The sequence below is a fragment of the Physcomitrium patens genome, chromosome 4, assembly GCF_059467195.1.
Source record: "Physcomitrium patens ecotype Gransden chromosome 4, ASM5946719v1, whole genome shotgun sequence".
In the NCBI taxonomy this organism is placed as follows: Eukaryota; Viridiplantae; Streptophyta; class Bryopsida; order Funariales; family Funariaceae; genus Physcomitrium; species Physcomitrium patens.
The window spans coordinates 17,271,061-17,296,292 of record NC_143413.1 but is presented as its reverse complement, the minus strand read 5'-3'; the positions used below and the strand labels follow the sequence as shown (position 1 = coordinate 17,296,292).

Here is a 25,232-nt window from a genome sequence, read left to right as displayed (position 1 = left end):
TTTAAATACGTTTTTAATCATTGTAAGGTTCATAACGAATTCTTCGACAAGTAAACGACACTTAGCACTATTTAAATGTGTGTGGTGGTAATTATGGAAGTTTACTTAATTTAGGTAATGGAAAGATCACACGTGGATTTCAAGAGTTTATTATGTGATTTATAATGAGAGTGAGTATTAGGTGAAACCGTTGTGGTTTCAATTTTCGGTTGATGGAATTTGAAATCACAAAATCGAAACTGGTTGTCATTATTGCAACCCACTTCTGTTAAGCTTGTTGATTATTGAAATGAATGTGCTGATTATATTGCAAATATTTTTTGTCTCAGATTCAACTTAACAGCATGCACAATTTGTGAATATTTGTACATTCATTTTAATGGATTGTATAATTATAATGATTATAATTATCATTTTAAGTATACAATCCATTATAACTATTAATGAAAACACATAGACTATTTAATTTGAGAAAAAGAATAGTCTTCAAATTGATTAATCCAACAAATCATTTTTGAAGCCAAGTTCCTAACCATTATTTTTAAAAGTGATACATTGCAAGTCACACATGTACATTGAATTTATAAAACTATAGGTTGGGAATATGCATTATTTCCAAATGCTTTAAATTGATTTTATTTTTAGAATGTATTTAAAAATTAAGTTTATGAACAAGAGACGATATAAAAAAACATCATCAACTGTCTAAAAATTTATAAGTATGTAATTCTAAAAATAAATAAATAAATAATAAAATTGAATTCATAATATAAACTTAATGAATAAATTGCATCATACAATCAATATTACACAGTAGCAAAAACATTCAGAAGAATAGTTAATCAATAAGTACATTCTTTACATAAAATGTTGACAATTAATTGGACTTTCATTTATTTGCTCTTTAGTATATTGGACTTTTCACAATCATCCAATTATTTAAGCACTTTTAAATTAAATCTTACACAATATTTGCAAATTTCATATGTATTGTTTTGAATTTCATGTAATGATTTGGTGAAATGCTTAATTAAAAATAAAACCACCAATGTTTTTAACTATACATCTACCTACACATAGACAACTTCATAATAAAAATATTTTTCAATTTCAGAATATAATGTTATTTTTTTGTAAAAATTAAATAGATATTTGATTAATAATACGTTGAAATTGTGTTCAAGGTGCATAAATTTAATAATCCAAGTATAACTTGACCTGTTTACACAAACAGTTTTAAAAAATATGAGAAAAATACAATCAGTATTTCTGCATATCTACAAATTGAAGATCGATAAAAATCAAGTATATAATTCTACAAGTCTAGCACGGTTAATGTATTTTAGACTTTGATGATTCTCTATTCCTTCCAAACACTGTTACACTCATGGTGCTCCTAAAAATGAGTTCTTAGGAGGAGACTTTTTGCCATTCAATCACAATCAGCAACTATTTCATGAAAATGGTCGCATGAATCCAAGGAATTGACTGCTTTGCCTACAATCCTTGCTTTGTCTACTTGAGAAATCCACAATAAAGCAACTTCCCCACAAAATGTTTTTGCAATTGCCTTGCATCCTTCAATCCTAGATTTTGCAAGTCAATTTGGGGTCTTTAAAAAAAGAATCCAGAATGGTGGTAGCAGTTCCATGACATAACAAGTTCAAACAACCACAATGCAAAGAGGAAAATATATATCTATATATATATATATATATATATATGTTAATGCAATCTACATGACTTATTTCAAGCAATCATATCTTTCCACTCAAAGACGGGCCTACAATTTTCATGGAAGAGATGTAGATTTGCAGTCACTAACTTTCACATGTACAGAGTGAAAGCGATGGACGGAGATACATTACATGTGAAACAGCGAGAGAGAGCGAGAGAGAGCGAGAGAGAGAGAGCGAGAGTGATATGGGGAGTGCAACAAATCATGAAGCAAACAAACAATTGTTGCAGATTCTGAAAAATTCATGAAATGAATGTCGATGTGAAGGGAAGGCCCAGGTTTGGGATGAGAAGAATGTGGAGATGTGTGTGTGTGGCTGTTGCATCGAATTCCGTCCCCCACATACAATCATCCACGCCCATCGTGTCTCCAACGTGGACCCACAATTTCTTTTCACTTCAGGCTTTGCGTTCCAGGCCACATCTGAGCCGTCGGCTTTGTGTCCACCCAGTGCGGCGAATTCGATGCTTCTCCTGCTGTCTTCCCCTGAATTCTGAACGATCGAACAAGGCCGAAAGGAACAACGGATGAGTGTACATCGATGTGAACAGAGCTGAAGCCATTTTTCCCGAACTTGGCTCATATCACAGACTGCTTCAGCATTGGAGGATTGTATTGAGTGGAGGAGCACTTTGAGCTTTTCGAATTTGCATTAACAGCATTGGCCTATTCAAAATCTAAATTTTGTCGTAAAGAGAATTAACAGGCAATTCATTGAATTGTAGATTGCAAGCGGCAACTTTCATGGTTTTGGTGCGATGTGCCTCTGCCCGAAAACATTCGAACAGAGTTTCCTGTTCAGCAGTTCTATCGGCCACTTGACTTTGAACCCTAATTGTTGGGTAACTGCAGCAGGAGAGTGTTGGAAAGGTGTATGTGTCGAATAGAGGACTTCAACACGTTGGTTGCGAGGGAGCAACGCCGTGGAGAGTATAACGCAGAATGTCACCGAGGTCGAAACAGTGTCGCGAGGCAGACGAAGATGGAGGCAGGGGGGAGGGCGACATATATCAGAGCTCCATCGAGATGGATGGCAACTCCTTTCACCCTTTGCACCATCTTTTTTGACGTGGTTTGGAATTTCTGACCTAACCGACACTGGACTAGAACACAAGTGCAAGGCGCTAAACACACACACTCACTTACTCGAGCGTATTAGCTAAGGCAGTTCTTTCCTCCTCCTCTTCTACTTTTATTTTTTTATTATTTTTTGGGTTTTTCCACTTCTAATTAATTTTTCGAACTTCGACGAATTTCTCTTTATTGACAACTGTTCCGTATGCTAGCATATCTCTATCATGCCAAATGCATCTTCGTGTATCCTCTCTTGCCACCCCAATGAATACACGGCATACACATGAGGGATTCTTTTTGCCGTCCTGAAGCATCATGGAAACCCAATGGAAATTATGGAAATTGTGTTTGAGATTGGCCCCTGTGGCTGAGAACCAGCGAGTCATGCCATTCAAGTGTGTGAAAAATCACAGTTTGATTTGTTGAGGTCACCATGGATTTCCTCGCAAATTCTGCAGGAGTTCTGTTGGTAGTTCTGCCCTGGTCCAGTCATGCTAAAATGAATTCCTACACTTCGCCAATGATACGTTTCTGAAGAAATTACAATAGAAACCAGGACAGGTTCTTGGTGATTTGGCACAGTGAATGCCATTTGTGGTGGACACTGATAGTGCAAAATTCTCAAAGGCGACATCAGTACAGAACCAAGATGCAAAGCATGGCCTCTGAGATAGATAGCTGATTTCGAAGACAAAATTTCACAAAGAGTAGTGGCACCACTTCGAATTATTTTTGATCAGACAAAATTTGAGTCTGCTGCAGCACATTTAGATGAAATCATCATTTATTTTGCATGCAAGCAGTACAGTCATAGACAGAGTGGGCCATTTTCAAGCTGCCAATCTTTGTTTTTATGTTATCATCCCGCAGCCGCCTTCCTCCCAGCCGACCTTCTTCGTGTCTTTCTCCGTAGACAGTCTCTCTCCCCCCCCCCCCCCCCTGCCTTTCTTATATATTATCTTTCACACACAATTCGTTTGTGCTCTCTGCGTCTCGGCCTTCAAGAGCTTGCCAAGAATCGTCCGGTGTGTTTGTATATGTGTTTGTTTGTTTTTTTATGCCTCGTTTTATTTAATTAGTTGGTTGCTGTAGTGCCTGGATTTTGCCTGATTTGACTTGTGGAGGGTTGGAGTAGCTGTCATTGTTTAGATCAATATGTTGCATCGGCTGAAGGTTGCGCGGTGTGCAGTGGAAATGACGATCGAAGTACGCGTCGCTTGTTGTGATTGCTAAGTTTATTTTTTTCGGTTGCTTTTTGTTTTAGTGCAGTTGAAAGGCTTCTGGCGAAGCTACAGGAGGTTCATGCACCCTCTTGCGTCCAAACAGCCTCTTACAATTGCTCTAATTTCTGGTGAAAAACTGTCGGGAGAATTTTCGTTACTCAATTCAGTCTTTTCGGGACCAAAATGCTTGGTTTTAGTGGGGACCAGCTCTTGGGATAGAACGTCCGTCATGGGCAATGTTCACGCATTAGCAACAAAAAGCTGCGAGAAAGATTACGTCGATGCTATGGTTCAGAACCCATGTCGGCGACTGTGAGAAACTCATTTGCATCCATGCTAGCCTTGAAGGTATGCTACACGAACTTTTTTATCGAACACATGGTCTCTCGGAGATGACGAACATAGTCCATTACAGTCCTGGAAATATATGCGAGGTACTTTAGTTTGCTAGAAGAGCCATCGGTCTTGGAGAGCCTCTGTAACTGTGATCGCTGATTTCATCATTGGTTTAATTTGAGCCTCAACTCAATGGCCGAAGCCAACAGTGGAGCAGCTGTTCCTGCTGCTGTTCTCTTTTGGCTCATTTTGTAACATGGCATCCTGAAGAATTCATGCAAGGAGTTCGATCAGGCAAACTTTATCGCAGCTGTTTCTAAACGGGTTGTGTAGCTGTAACGAGGGCACAACAGTTCAGAGGAAATTAATTCGAACAGGGCAGGTGGGTTAGATTAATGGTTAATTTCACGTTGCTGTCAGTGGTGTTGCTACTGAGCCTGACCTTCATGCTACTAGTGCTTCCGGTCGTCCTGCCGCCCTTGCCTCCGCCGCCCCCGTTCTTGATGCTTACACCTGTGGCCATCATTTTGCTGGTGCTCATCGCTTTTGTACCTCTCGGGTTCAATGCGACTCGGGAAGGTATCGTAACTCTTGAATTGGTTTCTCAGATTTTGTATTGCCGAAATTTTGTGGTCATACTAAATGGGAAATATCGTGTTCCGGATCTTTTAGAGATCTCATTGCCAATGAGATTTCACGTCATACGTCTCACTTTTACTCCTTAGTTGATGAAGAAGAAATCCTCAACAATACAAACAACTTTCAGCTCAGTTTTTGTCCTACTAATCACGACAGTCATCTTGTTTGCCGCAGTGTGGACTTGATGTGGGCTTCAAGCTCATCAACGTAAACAACTGACCTCTTACTACCTACTCCAAAAACTCTCGCCAGTGTAGACCGTAGCAGTTTAAAAACTTTATTCATTCAGCCACTTAATCTTGCATCTAAGACGCAGCAGGAAACCAGTTTTCATATCTGGCTTTTAAGACTCGACAATGTCCAATTCAATTCAAACTTTCCTGCATTATATGGTACATAGAAGTGCCCTGTATCAATCGTCTGGGAGTTGAGGCATCAAGGAGGCCAGCACTAATCGTCGGAGCGGTGGTGAAGGTCTCTAACAAAGCTTCAAGAGTAGAAACTGAACAGTCGAATTTAGGAAGGCTCGTTGGATTCTATGCACCCTCAGAAACTGATGTCGGCGTTGATTGCCGCCTCTCTGGCAACAAACACCTCCTAGAGGGACTTCGTCAAAGTTCTCAGGCACCGATTCTGGAGGCAGCATGCTCATGCATAAACACTGTTCAGCAGTGTCCATTCTTGTGATGGTCCTGACTGATCAACGATTAATTTTATCAGGTCTAGATGTGGTTGTGCAAGTGGAGAAGTTGCTGGAGGATCAGGTTGAGAGAAACACTCCAATTGAAAAGGAAGCCCAGGACAACTTCCACCATCTCGGACCTGCCCCATCGCAACTACAATGCGTAATTTTCATAATTGGATTGATTGTGTTCACATTTATGTTAGAGTTGAGCCTTGTGTTTGTATGTGTTGGGTAGTTATTTAGTGGAAGTTGTGGTTGCCCAGAGGGCAGATGTCTCCCATCATCCTTTGTATTATTGTCTCCTGCATCAAGGCTCTAAGCTTCTAATGAAGAAGCTTGAAAGCCGATGGTAACTTTACGAGAAAAGTTGTTGCTGGTGACATGCCTGGAAGGTTGGATAAAATTCAGTCTTGTAGAAGCCGTAGTACAAGAATTATTTGTAGAAAATTCATTGGATGATTTAGTTATGATTTTTGAACATATATATATATATATATATATATTTGATTATAGTAACAACGATGTCATAAGTAAGTTAGAAGTAAATTAGGAGTAATTTAATTTCATAAGTGTTACAATTTCTTATGGACCAAGATATGTTAATAGTCAATCTTAATTAGAGAATATGTTTTAAATATTAATGTGTAGTTAATCTGGTAAAATAAAAATATTTATATAGTTCATTTGATGGTCATCAGCCTTAATTTATGACTTTGATGATTAATCAATTAAAGTCATGGATCTTAGTTTGGACTCCTTGGAATATGAGGGTGGGGATGTGGCAAATACCTATAGGTCTTAGGTCAATACCATAAGAAATTTCATGAGTTCTTATGAGTAAGACCTCTTCTCTTGTGCTTAAAGCAAGTCATGCCAAATTCTCTTTAGGCTTTTGTAAATGGCCTTGGTCTTTGTCAATTTTCTCTCTTAGATTTTAGAATTAGGTCTTATAACATATATAAAGACAAGAATTGTTTTTGCAATTTTGTACACTTAAAAATATTAATATTTAAAGTTTGGATAAGGAAAAAACATCCAATTTAGTAAAAAGTTCTAAAATATCTTCATAGTTTGGTAGCTCTATTTTAAAGAGGTATTCTTTATTTTCCACAAGTTAGATAGCAATAAGATTATTTTTCTAAAAAGTTGATGAAGTCTAATTTCTAGAATCCTATGAATTAATAAATTTGAAGCCAATATATAGAAAAAGTGATGGTTTTTGTGGCAAAAGATCTCTTATCTTTAAATTCAAACTACTCATTGGAGATATAATTTTGGAGAGTGAGATTAAAAAGATTGAGGCAATCTAAAGACTTGCTTTTAGAAAGAAGATGTTATTTAAAGTAAAGATTTTAATAACTCAAGTTTAATAAAAGGCAATCAAAGATAATGCATTAGTACTTAGTTTTATAGAAGAAGGTTTGTTACCTCGACAAATCAAAGCATCAACTTTGAGGAACAACTTTAGATGCATTCAAAAAATCCTAAAGATAAATTTCTAAATAGTGGATGTACTTTCAAGTCTTCTTTCTAATAAGATTAATTAGACTCAAGTTTGCTTGTTAGCAAATGTACAACACTATTTTGTAAAAGAGGGTGCAACAATAGGTTTAGAAGTACCAAAATCCCTTGGTTCTTTGGTTGGATGGTTTTGTAAGTTCATTAATTAATTGCTATGGATGACTCCTAGATGGAAGGTTAAAATGGGTGTAGAGGTTATATTTAGATAAATAATTAAGTAAAAAAAATCAAAGTTTTGGATAAATATAATAATTAGATGAAGTCATTAATTTGATGTAATATATTCTATGGATGGAAAAAATTTGGAATGACATCTATTGTAGAGATCATGATAAATGTGGATTGTATGGATATATGGAACTTAAATAACCAACAGAATAATAACTTAGATTGGACTATAACTACATATTAATCAATTCAAGATTATTAATTACTATAAATTCATGAGCACAATTTTTAGACATATAATTCATGAGCATTTAATTCCTCTTACAATAAGCAAGAAAAGAAAAAAGAAATTGGTATTGAAAAAATCCATTTAGTTAATTTATAACCTTATAATACTTTAATGCTTTTAAAAAATAAGGTGTTTGTTTTTTTAAGAAAGATCACAATAAATACCATAATTTTGTATTTTTAAGTACATTATGCAATTCTTATTAAGTAATGAATTAAAAAATAAATAGCATATGTCCAATCAACTAAAATATATAATAAAATAATTTAATCTTTTGGCATATTTTTATTTTAATTTAAATTTAGCTATTATATATATATATATATATATATAAAACTAGAATTGAAATAAAATATTAATCTTTAGCCAAAAAAAATTACATTATGCTTATCAAACATTAAAATAATATATGATTTATTTTACAAGGATCATTGGTATTTCAAAGGATTAAAATTATAACTTAGATTAAAGTATATATTTTATTATTTAGATATTATATTTATTATTATATTACAATTTTAAAACTTGTCTTAACCAATTTATATTTCTATATGCATATGTATGTATATACATATATATATGTTGACATATATATATATATATATATATATATATGCATTTAGAATGTACATATACATTGTGCGTGTGTGTGAATATATATATATATATATATATATATAATTAGAAAAATTATAAAGAATGCACATTGATTTGTAAATAATATAAATATTTAATATATTAAACTTTGATTTTGATTTTTGATTTCATCAACACAAAAGTGCCATTTATGTCAGGACGAACAAAAATAAATTCTTAGAATATCTCCAAAGTACTAGGATCAGTTTTGGCATATTATTATTTGCCATAAAGATCCAAGACAACCCTAAAGACATAACACAAATATTCACAATTTGAAAGTAAAAAAAGTTCAAAATTCATGTATGAAAACTACAATTGAAAATGCACCAATATCTTCTTGCTTCTTACTTTTAATTAAATAATATTATAAAAATAAATAAATAAGTAGTTAGAGACCCAACACGGAATAAGTCTTCAATAAGAAGAACATATTTATTTCGCACTCACATCCCTCACCATTCGCGATTCTCACTCCCCCGGAACATCCTCCGTGGCACTTCCTTACAGGCCGAACCCACTCTCAATCCCGCAGGTAGAATGGCCCCCATGCCCGGAAGGGCCCGGGCAGAGCGAGGTGGTCTACCTCTGCCTTGGGCAGGACTGTTAGGGCAGGGGCAGGGGCACGGGCAGCATGAAGCGGAACTCATCCTACGGGGGGGAGCTTTCGAGAGTCTGTGTCGGTGGCAATTCACCCTCACGTGCAAAGGCGATCGACGTTCGTTCGCGGTCCAGCGATCGGGCGGTGGAAGGAAAGGCACAACTTCATTAGGTCTTTAGTGAATCGGATTTCCTTCTTCGTCTTCTTCTTTTCACATTTTTTTTTTCTTTTTTTTTTACTCCTTTTGTTCTGTTTGTTCGTTTTTTTTTGGGTTTCCGGCTGCGGGTCCGGGTAATTTTGGTTTTGACGATGTCGCGAGAGTCGAGTGTCGGTTGTCGATGTCAGAGTCTGACCGGTGCCTGTTTGCTTCAGCTACTATGTCACTTGAGCGCGTCGCAGAATTGGGGTTTAAGGAGGTTGGGATTTTCCTCGTCGTGGTTTTAGTTTAGGTCTAGAGGGTGATGAGGGGTGATGTTTGGTGGCGTTGAGTGATTGTTTGTTGCGGTTGTTTGGATTTACGCTCTTTGTTGTTTCTATTTTTGTGTGAGTGGTGTGAGAGAAGAGTTTATGTGGAGGTTTTATGTTGGGGTTCGTCTAGGAATGAAGATGGGAGTGATAGTTTGCGAGAGGGTAGGAGAAAGGTTTTTTGTGAGCAACGGAGACTTCGCTGCCTGCCAAGTGGTCTGCACCTTATTTCCTTTCTATTGTAAGGAACTATCCTGGTGGACTTGCCGTCAGTTGTATAGAACGTGTTGATATCGTTCGCTGTTTTTTCTCTTTTTTGAATTCTGATCGGATTATCCGAGAATTGGTGGTATTCGTACTTCACAACTTGGCTAATCCCCTTCAGCAGCAGAAATTGCTGCCACGTAGGAGCCACAAATTTGAGTTTAGGACGTGGCTTTAAAAAAATTTCTTGCCCCCTAAATTTTATTGGTCTGATACACTGTGAAGACTGTATCTGAACATGGAATGTAGGTCCTCCTTGCATCAGACCGCAATTCCAATTTTTGCTCAGTCTGTGTTGGCCTCGCTGCCTTTGTTACAGAATCAATTTTTTTGTTATGTTAAAAATACTGGTGCTGTACATTGAATTGACCATTATGCATTGCGTCTTGGGTTGCGTAGAAATTTTTGTGGGAATCTTAAGGCTTCTACAGCACCAATGATTGGCGGTGATTGATGTGGATAATGGTTCTGAAGGAATTGAGTCAAATTTTGTGCACAGCCAGGAGTGTAATCCTACTTCGTTTGAAGTAAACGTTGGCTTAGTACGTGACCGAAGGCATAATTAAGGTGCGGATAGGATAGTCACGCAACACCGTGGTAACCGAGGAACAAAGGGTGTCAATGTTTCGTCAATTGGCCATTAGGCCCTGCAGAAAGAGTTCTTCATTATCAGCTGGGAAGAGCTCTTCCATACGCTTGCATGGCGGCGAATGTACTACTGGGAATCAATCATCTTCACTGCATGCAGTTACTGGCCAAACGGATATTCGATCGACGATGGACATGAAGAAAGGGGTGAGGATTAGGTTATGTTTTGGCGATCCAGACATTCTTACTCCACAGCAAGTCGATCAAGGACTGTCCAAATGTTGGATCCTTGTACACAATTATATACTTACCATTGGCCAACTTGCTGCTCATATCGCTGCCAAATTCGATCTTCAGCATTCTTGCCGTGAAGGACTTTCCCTTGAGGTATAAAGTCCAAGATACAACTTTCGCTGTACTCCAGGTCTTAGATACTAGTTAGTGTATTGCTGTCGATGAGATTCTTTTCTGTCCCAGTTTAGCGGATGATTTTTGTACACTTTGAAAGACTGTCATGGCAGGTGAATCTGTATGTCTAAGTCCAAATGTCAATCCAGCTTGGTTTACACCATAATCTTTATACTGGGACATAAGTATAAGCTTGGCTTGATTTCCGGTGCTATGCCCTGGCATAATCGTTTGAAGCGGAATGTGTTGAATATTGTAATCACCGTCTCGGCCAAAAGTGTGAGTTTTCATGCCCATGAATAGCTTTCTGCAGCACGGTAATGTTTAGAAATCTTGCGTACATATAAGAGATTTTTGTTATTATGTGGAATTCCAGATGGATGGTTTTGCTCTGCCTCCAACAGAGTTAGCAAGCCTTCTCCTGAATTCGGATATTGTCAGGTTTGTTCGATACCTTTTCATTTATTTATCGATGTGAATGTCTCCTGCACGTGCCGTTACGCACTCGGCACCATTACGTCTTTTGTTCAACTTGGAGAGTGACCATTTATTTAGATAATCATGCGAACAACCCGTCCCTGGCATTGCTACTATTGATTGTGTGGGGAGTTCGTCGTTCCTATTAGAATGTTAAACACTCTGTGGTCTGATGCTTTATAAATGCGTGATAATGTCAAGAATGGACTAATTTATGCCTGTTTAGAGTTTTTCCGTGTAGACGTATGGAGTTAAGGTTGTTTGGTACCGTGAACAGACAATTGGTAGAGGTCCTCGATATTGTTTGCACTTATTGCCCTCCTTTTGGATAGATTGCACAAACTTATTATGTTGGTTTGTTAATGCAGTGTGAAGAAGCAAAAGAAGGTTGACTCTTTGACACCAGCGCCATCAACTGCATTGCATTCAAGAGAGGCCCTCCCAGAGAACCTGAAAGCAATCACAAAAGAGTCAAAAGGTAATTTTTATTTATTTATTTATTTTTATTTTTATCAACTCTCAAGATGTATCTGTGTTATGTGTCGAGGACGTTACTATGGATTCGCAATCATGACCCTATAACCTTTGCTTCTTTAGTTTTATATTATTTATTTCTTTGTTTATTTCTTGTGTTTTTCTTGGTACATGTTCTAAGTGGTATCTTCTAGCATTCAGACCATCGGCTTACACTAAGGTAGATTGTTAACTTTACTTTTGTATATTAGTTTTAATCTATAGCATGCTGATCACCCTCTGAATTTGCTCTTAGGGCCTTTTGCCACCGTACATACTTCGTCATCAACCTCTCAAATGTTGCAGTATGCGCAGCCTCTTCCAGCTCCGCAACCCCCACAAGCACCTTGTCCTCCTACGCCTACTCAAACTGGTGGTATGGAGGCGGCCGGTCCAGAAAATGGGGTGCAAGTACCGCACAGTGAAGAAGAGAAGGAAGATGCAAGCGATACATCCATGATGACAGTTCCTGGAGTCCTTGACGTTAGTGGAAGTGATCGTGAAGTCCTTGCAGAGGATGGTATTGCTGAGAAGAGCATTGTCTCTGGAAAAGAGGATACGGAGGAGAAGAATAATGTACTTCATACTGACGAGCCCGGTGCCGAGAAATTGCAAAACATAGTCACCAGGAATCCCTTGCCAGACAAAAGAAAGTTCACAACTATCTTCGAGCCTGGCGTTCAGCAATACAAGCGTACAAGAATAATTGGTCCTCATGCTATGAAAAGTGTCGCAGCTTTAAGAGCTGCGTTGATTGGAACAGCACGGCCTAAGTCGCCTTTGAAGTACAGATTACAATCTGAAGCAAAAGAAAGAAGTGAGAAAAACTACCCTGAAATGTGGGCAAGGAAAGCTTTTGATGCATGGAGGAGTGCAAACGGTCACAGTACAGACCTTTCAATTGAGGATTTGTCTGAACTATGTGATGTAAGGCCGCTAGTTGATATGCTATGCGAGTTTATGTCCCAACTCACAAAACAGAATGGGCAGTCGTATCCACCAGCCAGGTTGTACATCAACCCATCCTGTTAATCTTTGCTTAGCTCTTGGTTGTGCCTTGGTATTGAAAGGTGTAGTTAGTTAGTTTTTTTTTTAGATCAACATTTAGTTGAAATTTTCATCAAAGGTTACCGTTGATTTCCTCTACAAGTGCTGAGTTGGGTTGAGCTTGAGATTGGATCTCTTAAGTCATCTCTACCACTGGATGTAATCATAGCACGGAACTTTTGGGTTGCAGGCTTTTTCATCATTAACTAATGCATGTGAATGGCTCTTATTTGCAGTATCCAAGCAATGTTGCGAGCCATAGGACGTATCATCAGAGCCCGCGAATTGCAAAGAACGGCTGAGACTGGAATCGCCAAAGTTCCGTTCAGCATTTACCGTGATCCTCGGTTTCTTAGAGTGAAGCTGGCAGTTGAGGAAGCCGTAGCTAAGTCTGCAGCAATAGAGTCAGCAAAAGAAGTTATGACGCTGGAGGTACACCCACCTATGAATGAAATTGGCATGTTAAGTCAATGCAAGTTCTCCAATACACACCCAGAGGGATGCAATAGGCGGTTCGTCTACTTCTGTTTGCGTGACTTCTGTGTTAAAGGGCGAAGCGAACTTCGAGAATTATCTGACGTTGATTTTGAACTATTCACTGACGAACATGGGGAGTGCCTAAGGTCAGAATGTGGAACCTTAATATACTTTGAAATTATATTACCTTGGCGATACGATTTTGACTGATCCAAGAATGGTTTACTCTTGATGGCAGTGCTTGTGCTAATGGTGAATCACGGAAGCCTGTGAAAGCCAGTCATATTATCCCATGGAAGAGGAGAGATTTAATCTGTTGCCTTAAATTCTGAACATATAGGTATACGCGAGGCATGGGAGCGAACTTGAAGCTCAATATTGACAACCAGCCACGTCATTCCATTAGGTGCTACATCACTGATGTTTTAGAGACATACCACGTTTTAATGGCACATCGACCAATTTGGCTGGGCTCTGAGCCGGCACCTCATCCCTTATTCCTCAAGAGCCTCCCCAAGTGGAGCGATCAAGTTGTCTGGTATGCAAAAGTGCCTGTTGGTAAAAATAAGTTTAGCATGTGGAATCAGGATATTATTGCTTCCTTGGGTGGGCTTCCAGGCAGAGCTGTTTCAAAGTTTGACTGTTCAAATTTTGATTACATGGTTGAAGCCACGAGGGTGGAGAATTCGTAAAATAACTTCCTGTGTAAAACATTTGCGACTACGAAATCACGTTTTCAGCTTCTTTTCTTTTTCCTTTTCTTTGTTTTTTTTGTTTTCCTGGTTTTTTGTTTTTTTGTTTTTTTTTGTTTTTGTTTTCCTTCCCCTCATAATGCAGAGCTCAGCATTCATAGTAATGGCAACCTGAGGAAGAGTCAGTTTGACCTCCTCCTGTGTATAATGTCCCCCTTTAAACCAGTGTTCTCTTCTAGGGTCGCTATAGTAACAATTCTGCTCATTCTGTACAGTAGATCATGTCTATATTGTGGTCCTGTACCATAATGTCCTTGATACAAGCCAGTAGTACATGTTATTTCAGTTGCCATCTTTCTCGTCAGATTTCTTCTATTTTAAACATTTTCTCATGATTGGGTGCCACTGCGACCGATTTCAGTTCAGCCATGTAATTTTTCTTGTAATTATTTTTTACTTGTATTTATTAGTTGTTTGAACTGCAGACTTGTCTTAGGCTCTGAAAGGAATTTAAAAAGCTAATTTATTAAGACACTTGAATAAAATTATAACATTATTTTTATTAGTTAAAAATATCCAAATAATGATTAGATTAAACTCTAAAAAACAAATGAATGTAAGAATAATCTAAACACAGCCTACTGTTTTTTGAAGTTGAAGTAGTTTTACAATTAGAACATTTAGAAAATATGATATTTTTACCAAAAGTCATTTGGAAAGTAATATTCAATACATTCATATCATGTATCAAAATTTCCACAATTTTTTATTGAAAAAAATACTAACATACGATTAAAATCCTAACATTGTAATTTAATAATATAAAAAGTAAAATGGGCACAAATTATATTTAGCTACAGCAGTGTATTTCAATTTCAAAAATGAATATTATTGATTTTTTTATAAACCTGAAGTTGAAATTAATTCTAAGACTTCAACATTTAGTTTTGAAAAAATAAAATTATATGATAAGACAAGAGTGTTATAAAAATGTGATATTTCAAAGTCCTTGATATTTTATAAAGATCTTAAAAGATTGAGAGTGGATATTTTTAATTTACTTCTAGACACGACTATCTCCATTTTATTTTTTGTGTATTGTTAATATATATCTATATATATATATATATCTACACACACATTTATCTATCTATAGAGTTTATTTTCCAAACAAATGAGTTCTGTCATAGTGAATACAAAATTTCAAAAACATTCTATGATATTGTAAACAAATAAGTGATACAATACATGTCATTATACCAAATCATGTATGTATAATCACCGTTAGTATTGGATCTTAACACAGAATTAGTTTCAAAGCAGAGTGTCATATGCCAAGAATGAATACGGCCCAAATTCTATTACTAATCTTGAAGCAAATACTGTGTTTAAATGTTTCAACCACTTTGAAGGTTATCATCCATCAATACCCATCGTTTAAAAAGTGCTTTCAAAATATACATATTTTATACTGAAACAAAGCACTTGTATGGTTACCCATTTATTCATATGAAAAACGGTGCCAAATAATTCCTGCTCAAGCAAATCGAGAAAAGCTCCTAAGTGTTACATGTTGCATTGGGGATTCTTGTGAGAAAGAAGCATAAAAGAAAGTGGGTCCTCACAAATGCTGTGAAGAATCACTAAGATAACTAATCCAGATTTACAACCGATTAAATGCAGATTAGGCAAGAATTAAAATTAAGGAATCTGCCAATCTACAACGGAAAATATAGAGGTTGCTGGGTTCTTCCGCCTGTGAAGTGTGATTGGAGTAGACACAGCCTGAATTGTTCCGATATCTGACTGTAATGATCTTGCAAAACTGATGACTTTATATACCTACAACACACAGAACCTTACAAGGTGATTTCAAAACAACGATAACAGCCTCCTTTAAGGAAATCTAGAAGCAGAAATATGGCTTCATCGAAGACATACACATTCAAGTGAAAAGGGTACAAGAATATGGTTACAAATTGTTCGACCAATTTCACCTCCCGAATTCGAGAATATACAGAAATTTTACCAGAAAATAAACCTGCTCAGATTACTTTCTTTTATCTTCTTGTAAGGATGCCTAAAAACTACTCGCCATGGACTCGATAATGAGTTGGTACCCTTCTGGTACAGGGCCTTCTGTACGAATAGCCTCCGTCAGCTGTGGAACATCTGTGTTGATGTCAAGGAAGTTCGACAACAACAGAAGAAGATGAAAGTCAGCGATCCGCTTCACATAGGGCTTATTCCTGTGACGCTCCAAATGAGTCTTCAAAGCCTGAAGGGTAGCGAGAGGTGCTCTATTCTCAATGGGGAATGTTGTTGTCATCGGGCCCTGCAAATAGAAAACGTAATCAATATTGATATCATATCCTCTGCAATTCACTTGTAACACCAGTAAACGTATGAACTAAAGTAGCCACTCAAACCAAGTGCTATGCTGTTTTCAATTGAACATGATGACTGAACAGCTCCCGAAAAGCATAGAAGATACCCAACGAATGAAAGGACAGGAAAATTAAGACAAACCTTAAATCAGACATGTAACATAAAACAAAAGTTCAATCCTAACAAAACAGAAAGTCAATATCAAGGACCGGGTCCATCAAGTGATTCGAATCTATGAATGTGGCTGCAAACTATACCAAAAACCGGAGGATAAACCATGAAATTACTATATTCATTGTAACAAACAAATTCTACACAGATGAAGCGTGTGCATAGATAACAGTGTGGGAATTCCAACAACAAATACAGCACATGGAGAATATTTTTCCAAGACAACGTGGAACGGGTCCAGAAGAAGGGTGAGGAACTTAAAACACATACCTCATGATCAAGAATCTTCACAGGAACTAAGAAAAAGTCGTTGTCAACATCGAAAGTGTCTTTCTGAAGGACTATAACTTCTTTCTTCATTCTCGTTAACTTCGGGTCCAGATCTGGCACATTCTCCTCAAACAAACCGTCCTTGAATAGCTTCACGCACTGATCACTTAATTGAAATGCCTCAAAATGAACATCTGCACCACCATCTTCGTTGACTTCAAGCTTCACTATTGCTGTGGCCCATTGCTCAAAGTCCGACTCGGCATGAAATTCAGCTGTCTGCCGTATTTCTGCGTTTGATAATGTGTACCCCCCCTGATTCTGGGTTATTGTCTGCGTGAAAATGAACCCTACTTTCCGTAACCCTAATCCTGCAGCGATCACGTCAGCTCGTTTCTCCTCATCCATATCTCTCATAAGGAGCAAGCCTTCCTCAGACCCTTGCTGTGGTGGCTCATAAATAACGTCTACCTTAATCTCGCCTGCCTCATTTACAGAACCATACATGATCCCCCCTCTCTTAATTGAAAACGCGAGGCTCTCATGCACATACAGCTGAAACGCATTCGCAGCTTCCCGATCGAACGACAACGCACTGCAGTGCGACTTCTCCTGCCTTTCTATCCGAATCTGCCGGGCAATCAAATCCTCCACGGTCATCTTCCTCCCAAACGCCCCAAACGGCGTCACTTGAGGTCCCTTCACCACTCTATTCCCACTGTAAAACAAGTACAACAAACTCCCATGCGCAATTCCCAACGACGACAACGTCGCTCCCGAGTCCTGCATGTCCGCAAACTCCTTCCCATTCACGGGATCCTTGCTCAGCAACAGAGCCTGGTTCCTTGACAGCAGCTGGCTGCTCACGGGCACATTCAGATTCTCCGCTATCGCCGCCTGTAGATCCCCCACCGTCGCGTTGTTCGCTAACGTTACCCGCTCCAACCCATCCCGACTCCTCAATCTGATCAACATCGCTACTCTCTCGATTCTTCTCCTTCCTCTCCTTCGCAATATCCAAGCTCAACAATCAATTACTCGCTACCTCACAAAAAACACCTAATATCCACCTCACGGACTCACCAGAATTGCTGAAAACAAAGCTTGGGTAGAGAAAACCTCTCCACCACGGCGCGAGCTGACGACGATCCGAGAACACGATCAAAGCTTAACTCGCACAAAGTTAAGCAATGGCGAGGCCCTGCACACAATAGTGGCCTATTGAAATCCAAAGCCGGTCTCCTAAGAACCATCTGGAAGCCTAGCCCTAAAAAGTACTTCCACCACCTTAAAGGCTTGCTTTTCTACACAGAGTCCCTCCCTTGTGGGGTTGCAACGCGTGTCTTGACACCTGGACCTGGACACTAAAGCTCCCCCCCGACTACTGAACCCCAAGCCCGCGCTCTCGTACCTTTTACTTTTCAACGTACCACCGCGTAGTAACTGATAATGTCACCAGTAATGATAATTGGTTAGTTATATTAGTTACTAGGTGGAATTATAATTGAAGAATCCGAGGGTGCTTCAAGTTCCATGTCACAAAAAATAGCATCTAAACCAAATCAGGCAGTGCTGCTTGGAGCATGATGTGCCAGGTTAGCACTGCCAGCTCAGATCCAAAGGGGACGGTGACCCACTCGTCACCTTTCAGCCCCTGCGCTTCATCACCGAGTGTTTTTGCAGCCTGCATTTTCCTCTTGACATGGTTGTTGTGAATCTTTGCTTTCAACAGCTTCGCATCCTCCACTTACACTTTCATTCTCTCCTTCAGGTTGTGCAGAAAAAATAAACAATTGAAAATGACACCGAATGACGTTGTTTTTATATATTTACATATTTTTTTGTTTTGTATTATTAGGCTGTGCTTGCATTGTTTTTCTCCTTTTGTTTTCTGTTGGAGTCGAGGATACCTTGGCCTTGCGGTGACTTACGAATGGCTTTGCCTTGTGCTGCTGGATGTGCCTCATATTGCTGTTTCTGACGCTTTGAGCCGTATCCGTTTCGCCATCTCCAGTTCAGACCGCACCTCGAAAAACTTGTCATGCAAGCTGATGGTTTGCTCACTTGACTCACATTGTGTGAGAATTAGGTACGAGGCTATCTGACAGCACGCGTGGCTCGTCTGTGAGAGGAATGTTTCAGGTTTCTGTGCCGTTTAGAATCATAGATTATTGCGCTATATCTAGGTGTGTGCCGTAACAAAATTGAGAATCGGATGCGTTGCTTTTACTGGTGAGATTTTTCAGGTTTTTGGTTGAGTGGAAAAGCGTGGAAAACTTAGTTACTCTATCTGTTGTATGTTGTCACCAAAGGCGTGGAGTTGCTCCCCCACTTGCTCTGTATCTTTACGCCACTTCAGATGATCCGTGCGGGAGCTATCTTCTATCTTCGACATGTGCTCCTTGATCTTTTCTACACGTATGAGAGTATCTCTTCATACGTCTTAAGACCTCTCCGAAGACCTTGTCCATCACATTGAGCCACAGACCGATGATTTAAGGAACAATCGGCGCCTTGATATGAATCTGTACAGCACTAAGGCCTTTTCAAGTTTTCAGTTGAGGATGAAACAAACTAACTGCAAAATCAAACTATCTGCAGCTGGCTCAACTGAAGCACCTTTGGAGGAGAGAAACACTATATTTGCCTGGTGCATTGTGGAGCACGGGCTGACCTTTTTGAATCCTTTTCATGTGAGAGTTTGTTTTTCTGTTATTTAGTAGAACAGGTCGTTATTCGGAGGTCACAGATAGATTGCCAAGCAGGGTTTCACTAGTTCGAGTAGTGCATCTTTCTCGAGGGAAGTCTTGAAAGACCCGTTGCAATTTTAGCTCTACTCTGAAATTTTGTAGGTCAGCAGTCCACCTGTTTGTGGCGAATCTCGTGCAGCTAATCTGCTCCAAACCAAACAATATCATTTGGGAGTACAGTCGGGGGTCATTCAACGTCAATTGAACACTCACGGCTTCCTACAATGACTCCATCTTGTATCGTCACTTTCACAAATAGCATTCATATTCTTCATTAGAAGAAACTCCAATTCATTCATGATTTGCATGAAGCAATACAGGCGACAGCCTTGATGCTACATCTGTTCCTGCAGGACCATTCCATAAACCTCACAAAAAAAAAACAGACGTTGCATTCTGAGGGACTTACCTCGTCATGGACCTGGACACCAACTTTGTTGAAGGCTAGTTATCTCGTAGTCTAATCACTAGCTACCCAGTAGGCTTCCTAAACATTCTTGCCCTCTCCGATCCATTGCCTGCAACTCAGAAAAAATGAAGTTACAAGTTCTTAGCGTGAAAATTAAGGGTTCAAAAACCATATACCTCCGGGTAATGACGCAGGGGAAGTGCAATATCATGGAATGACACGCCATGCTAATGTAAGATATTACAGGCACCACAATTTGAAATGAACGTGACTGGCTCAGGCAAGCGCAATCACATTTCCAAACATGTATGACGGCATACATACTCAATTGCAGATCGAATGAGCTTACTTCCAAATCCGGCAATGGCGATGTGTCTACCGGCATCGCCTACATACCGAAAGACGATTGTCTCAGCGATGGCATCATCTCCAAGCCCGCAAAGTTTCTAGAGGCGAGAGTCGTCCCAATCGCCTCACGCTTAACACTTGTTCCAATGCTTGTTCCAACTATTACAGCCGAACAGCATACGGTACGAGCTGCCATATCGAGTGCTTGAAACGATAACTCTTTAATTCTATCAGCAGGAAAAAGCGAGAGGAATTCAAAAGTCGCTGGGCCGGCTCAAATTCAATGCTCTATTGACTGAACTTTGAATTCAAGGCAAGTCTGACTGATTCGTCACTGATCATTCATCCTCTTCCTTTCTTACAATACCACTTGCTCTATGGTTGCCGAATTTAGTCACTTAGCTCACCGAGTTTTCACTTCCCCGAGGGAAGCCTGCTGAGGAGGATGATGAGGGAGTTCCATGACGCGCGAGGAGCGGGACACAGCGGACACAGCGGAGTGCTAGTGACAACGAAGGAGTTGTCCAAAAAGTATTATTGGCCGAATCTCAAAGGAGATGTGGAGAAGTATGTGTCCACATGCGCCAAGTGCCAAACGAACAAGGCAAACACTCAAAGGACGATGGGCTTGCTAAGTCCTTTACCTATACCGAAAGCACCTTACGGGTGTCTTTCAATGGATTTCATGACTTCTTTGCCAGTGGTGCAGGGATATGACGTCATCTTCGTGGTTGTCGATAGGTTTAGCAAGCAAGCTAGATTCATCCCGACGAAATGGGGTGATGGCGCCGAAGCAACGGCGCGGCTCTTCTATGAACATTGGATATGCAAAATGGGCTATCCAGAAGACATAGTGAGTGATAGGGGTGCACAGTTCCTGACTGCCTTTTGGCAGCACCTGATGAGCAAGTCGGGAACCAAACTCATTCTAACAACCACGTTTCATCCGCAAGGAGATGGTCAAACCGAGCGCGTGAACGCTACTCTCAACATGTACTTGAGAAATTACATAGCGGCGGATCACGATGATTGGGTGAATGTGTTACCACAAGCGGAGTTCTGCTACAACACCACCCACTCAACAAGCATCGGCATGAGTCCGTTTAAAGTAGCTCACGGGTTTGATGCATTAAAACCAACTGACCTAGTGCTAGCCAAGAAGGAGGAGGATTCCCCGTCCACCTTCTTTTCTGAGGAAGTGGCCAAGTGGGTCTCCGAGCGAGAACACATTCAAAAGAAAGCAACTTACTTTCTGGAGCGCGCTCAGAAGAAATACAAACTTGCGGCGGATAAACACCGGCGCGAGGTTGTGCACAAAGTAGGAGACATGGTGTGGTTAAACACCACGAACTTGCCAATCCTCAATTCCTTGTCACATAAATGGGTATAGAAGTGGGCAGGACCTTACAAGGTGATGAAGGTTATACATAAGGATGTATACCTGATTGATATCCCAAAGAAAGGCAGGTTCCATCCCGTATTCCACTTGTCCGGGTTGAAGAAATTCTCCAAGGACAAGGACAACCTCCACCCCGAACAAGTATTGAGGCCAGAGCCATCATACGGAATTTGGGACAAGAAGTTGGGGCAAGTCAATGGAATTGTAGGGAAGAAAAAACGGGAATAGGGCCTGGTGTATCAATGCACCTTTGAGGGGTTTCCGGTTACGGAATACCAGTGGGTATTTGCCAGCTATCTGAAACATGTGAAGGCACTCATTAACGCCTATGAGGCAAGAGTGAGTGACGCAGACAAAGGAAAATGGAGCATTAAACGAAAACCTCTGAGACGATGAGGACATCGCGCCTCCAAAGTGGGGGAGAATGCGTGGCCCACAAGCACAACGAGTATGAACAGAGAGGCTAGCAATGCGAAACCAATATCCCAGTTGGAGATGAGGTCAGTTGAAGATCGAAGTTAGTGGAAGTAATCGAAAGGAGGAGCGCCACTAAGTCAGCTCTCGAAGTAAAGTAAGAGAGCTCGCTCGGGACGGGGGCGAGACTGTTAATCCGGCCTTATTAGGATTAGCTTGTGATGAGTGAAAACTCTGCGCAAAGTAGCTACTCGCGTCCGAAAGAAACACAAGGATCAAGGCAGGGCGAGTCTTGATGCGGACCTGACAGTCGGCAACCGCTCATTGCACACCCAGTTGGATCGGGGCTTTGGAAGGGAAACCAAACTAACGGAGGTAGAAAGAAGAGCTGGGAGAAGTGACAAGAAAGAATTCTCCCACGTTAGCACAGAAGTGTGCGTACGCTAAGAGAGGTGTGGCGACTTCTCGACAAAAAGGAGTCCAATGGGAAGGACTATAAACAAGTTACCTAGCACACTGGTGTTAATGCGGACATTAACGTTCAAAGTAGGGGAGAATGTCACCTCCCTAAAGGTTGTGGCTAGGAGGCGACTCACAAAAAGGGGTCACCATAGGGTGGTGATTGTGAGTAAGGCCTAAGAAGTAAGGACAAGTCCTCCGAGTGACCCACAGGGCACTTGGAGATGATGACTTGGGAGGGAGATCGCGCGAGCATGAAGGCTCGCGAGGACTCCCTTGGCCCCACCGCGTCGCAGGGCGTCGGGGGGCAGCTGGGTTGGCTTCCAGTGTGCCATGGGGGTGTTAGCCAGGGCGCGGGGCGCCCTGGAAAGGACTAACACTGGGAGGGAGACGACAGTCTCCCCTCTCACCAAGAAGTGACCTTGGTCCCGGGTGCCGGTGAGAGACTCCCCGGTACAGGGGACCAAGAGGCCACGTCAAGTGAAGGATCATCTGACTCAACTACTATGCGGAAGGTAAGTAGGAAGCTGCTAATCCGGGAGGGGTGGTTGGGTGCAGGTGACGAAAATACCCAAGGCTTCGGGGAAGTTTTGGAGTATTACATTGGTATCAGAGCTAAGTGAAAACTTCCTTCGGGGAAGTTTTCAATGTGATATTCTTGATGCAATGCTGTCTGTTTTGATACAACTTCCGATTGCTTCTCTATAAAGACCTAACAACTTCCTGACATTCTGAACAGTAAGCTACATGATAGCACCTCATATGATATATAGCGTAGTCAATGAGCTTAAATGGCACTGCGCTGCCCTCCTTGAATCGCAGGTCCGAAAGCTTGACTAAGCAACAGAAGATTTAATACATCTCCTGTAGTCACCAGACGCAAGATCGTTGACACTATCGAAGAGGTACCTAGAACCAAATGGCTGGAACCAACCCACACAAAGTATTACAGCAAGTCTGCAATAAATTCATGTAGAGAGCGGAAGAGAGAGAGAGAGAGAGAGAGAGGCCACTGGAGGGACACAAGTCACTGCGACACTTCGTCAAGTCAGTGCTCTCGTGCCTTCCCATTCGATTCCAGGACATCAACAGGGGCAACAGATTGTCCCCAACTTGCACTGCGTCTTGCGGAAAGAGTACTGGAGACCTGAATTTTGAAGACTAATCTATTCATAGAGAATATCACCACATCGCTGCGAAGCCAGTATCTCCGCTAGTGCAATGGGGGAAAAGTTCGGTACCCACTATTTGATGTCAACTCAAAGTGTTCCTGCTTTCCAGGATCTGAATTACATCTAAGTGTGATTTTTCTGGGGAGCGTCATTTTGGAGGATCGGGGTCAGGCGCGTTGGACCCGTCTGCTGAGTCGGCGGATGATAGATATCGGATCTTTTATGAACGGCAAGAGTCGAAGATTTCTTCCTTCCTCCGACACTGGCGGGGGTTTGCAGTGTGCATAGCTGTTGTGTATCCTCAGTGGTTGTGGCTGAGGAGCAAGCTTCTGGTGCATGCAGTGTTGGTACAGAACCTAGTTTTTGAGGGAATTGCTTTCTTGCGAGATGTAGCGTTACTGGGAAAGTATGGCGTCAAAGTTTGAGACTGTGATGTGGTGTTGTGTGTGGGAATTTAGGAGGTCAATCTCGTAGACAAAAAGGTAGAAAGCGAGCTCATTTTGCTGATCTCGTAGCCGGAACCAAGTCGGTGATGGTTAGCGAATCCGCTGTAATTTTGAATTTCTACACAGGCACTATGACCTTTGGTGCACGAGTTCCTGATTTATTTATCTGTTGCAACTGCCAAAGAAAAAAAAAGTGAAATTGTTCTTTCCAATTGGAGAATTCCTACTTGTGTAGAAGTAGGACTTGCTGCAGTTACTGTAAAGCGGTTGAAATCAGCCTTGGCGTTGCTCCCTGCTACCCACGTAACACAGTGAAACCGTTGCGCAGAAACGTTCCATTTAATACGCTTGTGTAGGAATATCAGAGCTTGCATGAGCTCGATAGCTAAATTCTTAGCATTGATATTTCAGGCTTGGCGAATCATCGTGAAAATTGTGTTGAGCAGGGTTTATTAGAACTGGTGGGCTACATATTTAATTGCTCATTTTGATGTTAACTGAACCCGATCGCACGTAAGAAATATGATTACGAAGGATTCCAACTAATCCATTTATGAAACTTCTACAATATGCTCTTGAATTGTGTAACCACTTTGTTGTTTCTGTGACTACAGGTTCACGTTCTGTGGCTGCTCGGCCTACAATGCTGTAGATGACAAGATTACATTCTTCCACCAGACTTGGCCATCTTGGCCCTTCGTTGTCGGCCATTTCGGTCACTCTAACAGATTCTAATCTTTAAGTCTCAAAAGGAGCTGTCTTTCTTCCTCCCTTCACATTGAAGCATACTGAATGTTAGCAACATTCTGATAATGCAGTGTGACTGCCACTAGAACCTGATGTTCCACGAACTTTGCTCCTTCTGCAGCAATGCAATTTGGACAGCAAGGAAATACTCCCTAGGCAGCTGATACCACTACGAAAATATGGAACTATCAAGGCTAGTTCACTTGCTCAAACCTGCGTTTCTAGAGTTTTTCAAAACTAGAGTGACTGTGGTAACGGCTTCCGCTCATCTGTGTCTACCAATTGAGAAGGAAGGTGAGAAGCAACGGGACCATGCTGGAGAAAGAAATCAGTCTGTAGTGGCGGTTACACTCGATACCACACAAGCGTTACTCATTCCCATTACAAGTTCTTGCTTAATGCTCATCATGTTCTATCT

The 25,232-nt window shown here is 40.5% G+C and overlaps 2 protein-coding genes and 3 long non-coding RNA genes across 15 annotated transcripts; 3 read left to right on the top strand and 2 right to left on the bottom strand.

Annotated features, from left to right (window-relative positions):
- Nucleotides 1-301: 301 nt before the first annotated feature.
- LOC149989428 (uncharacterized) lies at nucleotides 302-6,442 on the top strand. 3 transcript variants are annotated; one of them, XR_016502702.1, is made up of 3 exons: nucleotides 302-3,837; nucleotides 4,077-4,383; nucleotides 5,185-6,442. It is a non-coding gene; the product is annotated as an uncharacterized LOC149989428 (long non-coding RNA). The 3 variants fall into 3 exon arrangements; XR_016502700.1 differs by having other exon boundaries at nucleotides 4,077-4,950; XR_016502701.1 differs by having other exon boundaries at nucleotides 4,082-6,442.
- Nucleotides 6,443-9,133: 2,691 nt separating this feature from the next.
- On the top strand, nucleotides 9,134-13,904 carry LOC112281767 (uncharacterized). 7 transcript variants are annotated; one of them, XM_073533723.2, is made up of 7 exons: nucleotides 9,134-9,616; nucleotides 10,139-10,614; nucleotides 11,012-11,076; nucleotides 11,481-11,590; nucleotides 11,882-12,632; nucleotides 12,909-13,104; nucleotides 13,490-13,904. In XM_073533723.2, exons 2-7 carry the CDS (start codon nucleotides 10,261-10,263, stop codon nucleotides 13,529-13,531), a joined length of 1,518 nt encoding a protein of 505 aa, XP_073389824.1. In that variant the 5' UTR covers nucleotides 9,134-9,616; nucleotides 10,139-10,260; the 3' UTR covers nucleotides 13,532-13,904. The 7 variants fall into 7 exon arrangements, with proteins under 7 accessions (XP_073389824.1, XP_090106155.1, XP_090106157.1 ...); XM_090250029.1 differs by having other exon boundaries at nucleotides 10,039-10,614; XM_090250031.1 differs by having other exon boundaries at nucleotides 10,039-10,614; nucleotides 13,388-13,904.
- A 1,906-nt stretch (nucleotides 13,905-15,810) lies between these two features.
- On the bottom strand, nucleotides 15,811-17,871 carry LOC112281504 (NPL4-like protein A). Of its 3 annotated transcripts, none has more exons than XM_073533650.2 (3): nucleotides 17,754-17,871; nucleotides 16,671-17,567; nucleotides 15,811-16,176 (listed from the first exon to the last, which is right to left on the bottom strand). In XM_073533650.2, exons 2-3 carry the CDS (start codon nucleotides 17,457-17,459, stop codon nucleotides 15,922-15,924), a joined length of 1,044 nt encoding a protein of 347 aa, XP_073389751.1. In that variant the 5' UTR covers nucleotides 17,460-17,567; nucleotides 17,754-17,871; the 3' UTR covers nucleotides 15,811-15,921. The 3 variants fall into 3 exon arrangements, with proteins under 3 accessions (XP_073389751.1, XP_090106158.1, XP_024373871.1); XM_090250032.1 differs by having other exon boundaries at nucleotides 17,790-17,871; XM_024518103.3 differs by having other exon boundaries at nucleotides 16,671-17,871.
- Nucleotides 17,872-18,366: 495 nt separating this feature from the next.
- Nucleotides 18,367-19,617, top strand: LOC112281505 (uncharacterized). The gene is made up of 2 exons (XR_002969619.3): nucleotides 18,367-18,759; nucleotides 18,983-19,617. It is a non-coding gene; the product is annotated as an uncharacterized LOC112281505 (long non-coding RNA).
- Nucleotides 19,618-19,687: 70 nt separating this feature from the next.
- LOC149989427 (uncharacterized) lies at nucleotides 19,688-20,991 on the bottom strand. Its single transcript, XR_016502704.1, has 3 exons — nucleotides 20,585-20,991; nucleotides 20,179-20,404; nucleotides 19,688-19,938 (listed from the first exon to the last, which is right to left on the bottom strand). It is a non-coding gene; the product is annotated as an uncharacterized LOC149989427 (long non-coding RNA).
- Between the last annotated feature and the right edge of the window lie 4,241 nt (nucleotides 20,992-25,232).

Coding starts and splice junctions, on each gene's coding strand:
- LOC112281767 (XM_024518640.3), top strand. CDS start 10,261: ATGTTTCGTCAATTGGCCATTAGGCCCTGCAGAAAGAGTTCTTCATTA. Junction 11,591..11,881: donor AATCACAAAAGAGTCAAAAG/GTAATTTTTATT, acceptor ATTTGCTCTTAG/GGCCTTTTGCCACCGTACAT. Junction 13,296..13,489: donor GAACATGGGGAGTGCCTAAG/GTCAGAATGTGG, acceptor CTGAACATATAG/GTATACGCGAGGCATGGGAG.
- LOC112281504 (XM_024518103.3), bottom strand. CDS start 17,645: ATGTTGATCAGATTGAGGAGTCGGGATGGGTTGGAGCGGGTAACGTTA. Junction 16,177..16,670: donor TGAAGATTCTTGATCATGAG/GTATGTGTTTTA, acceptor TTCTATTTGCAG/GGCCCGATGACAACAACATT.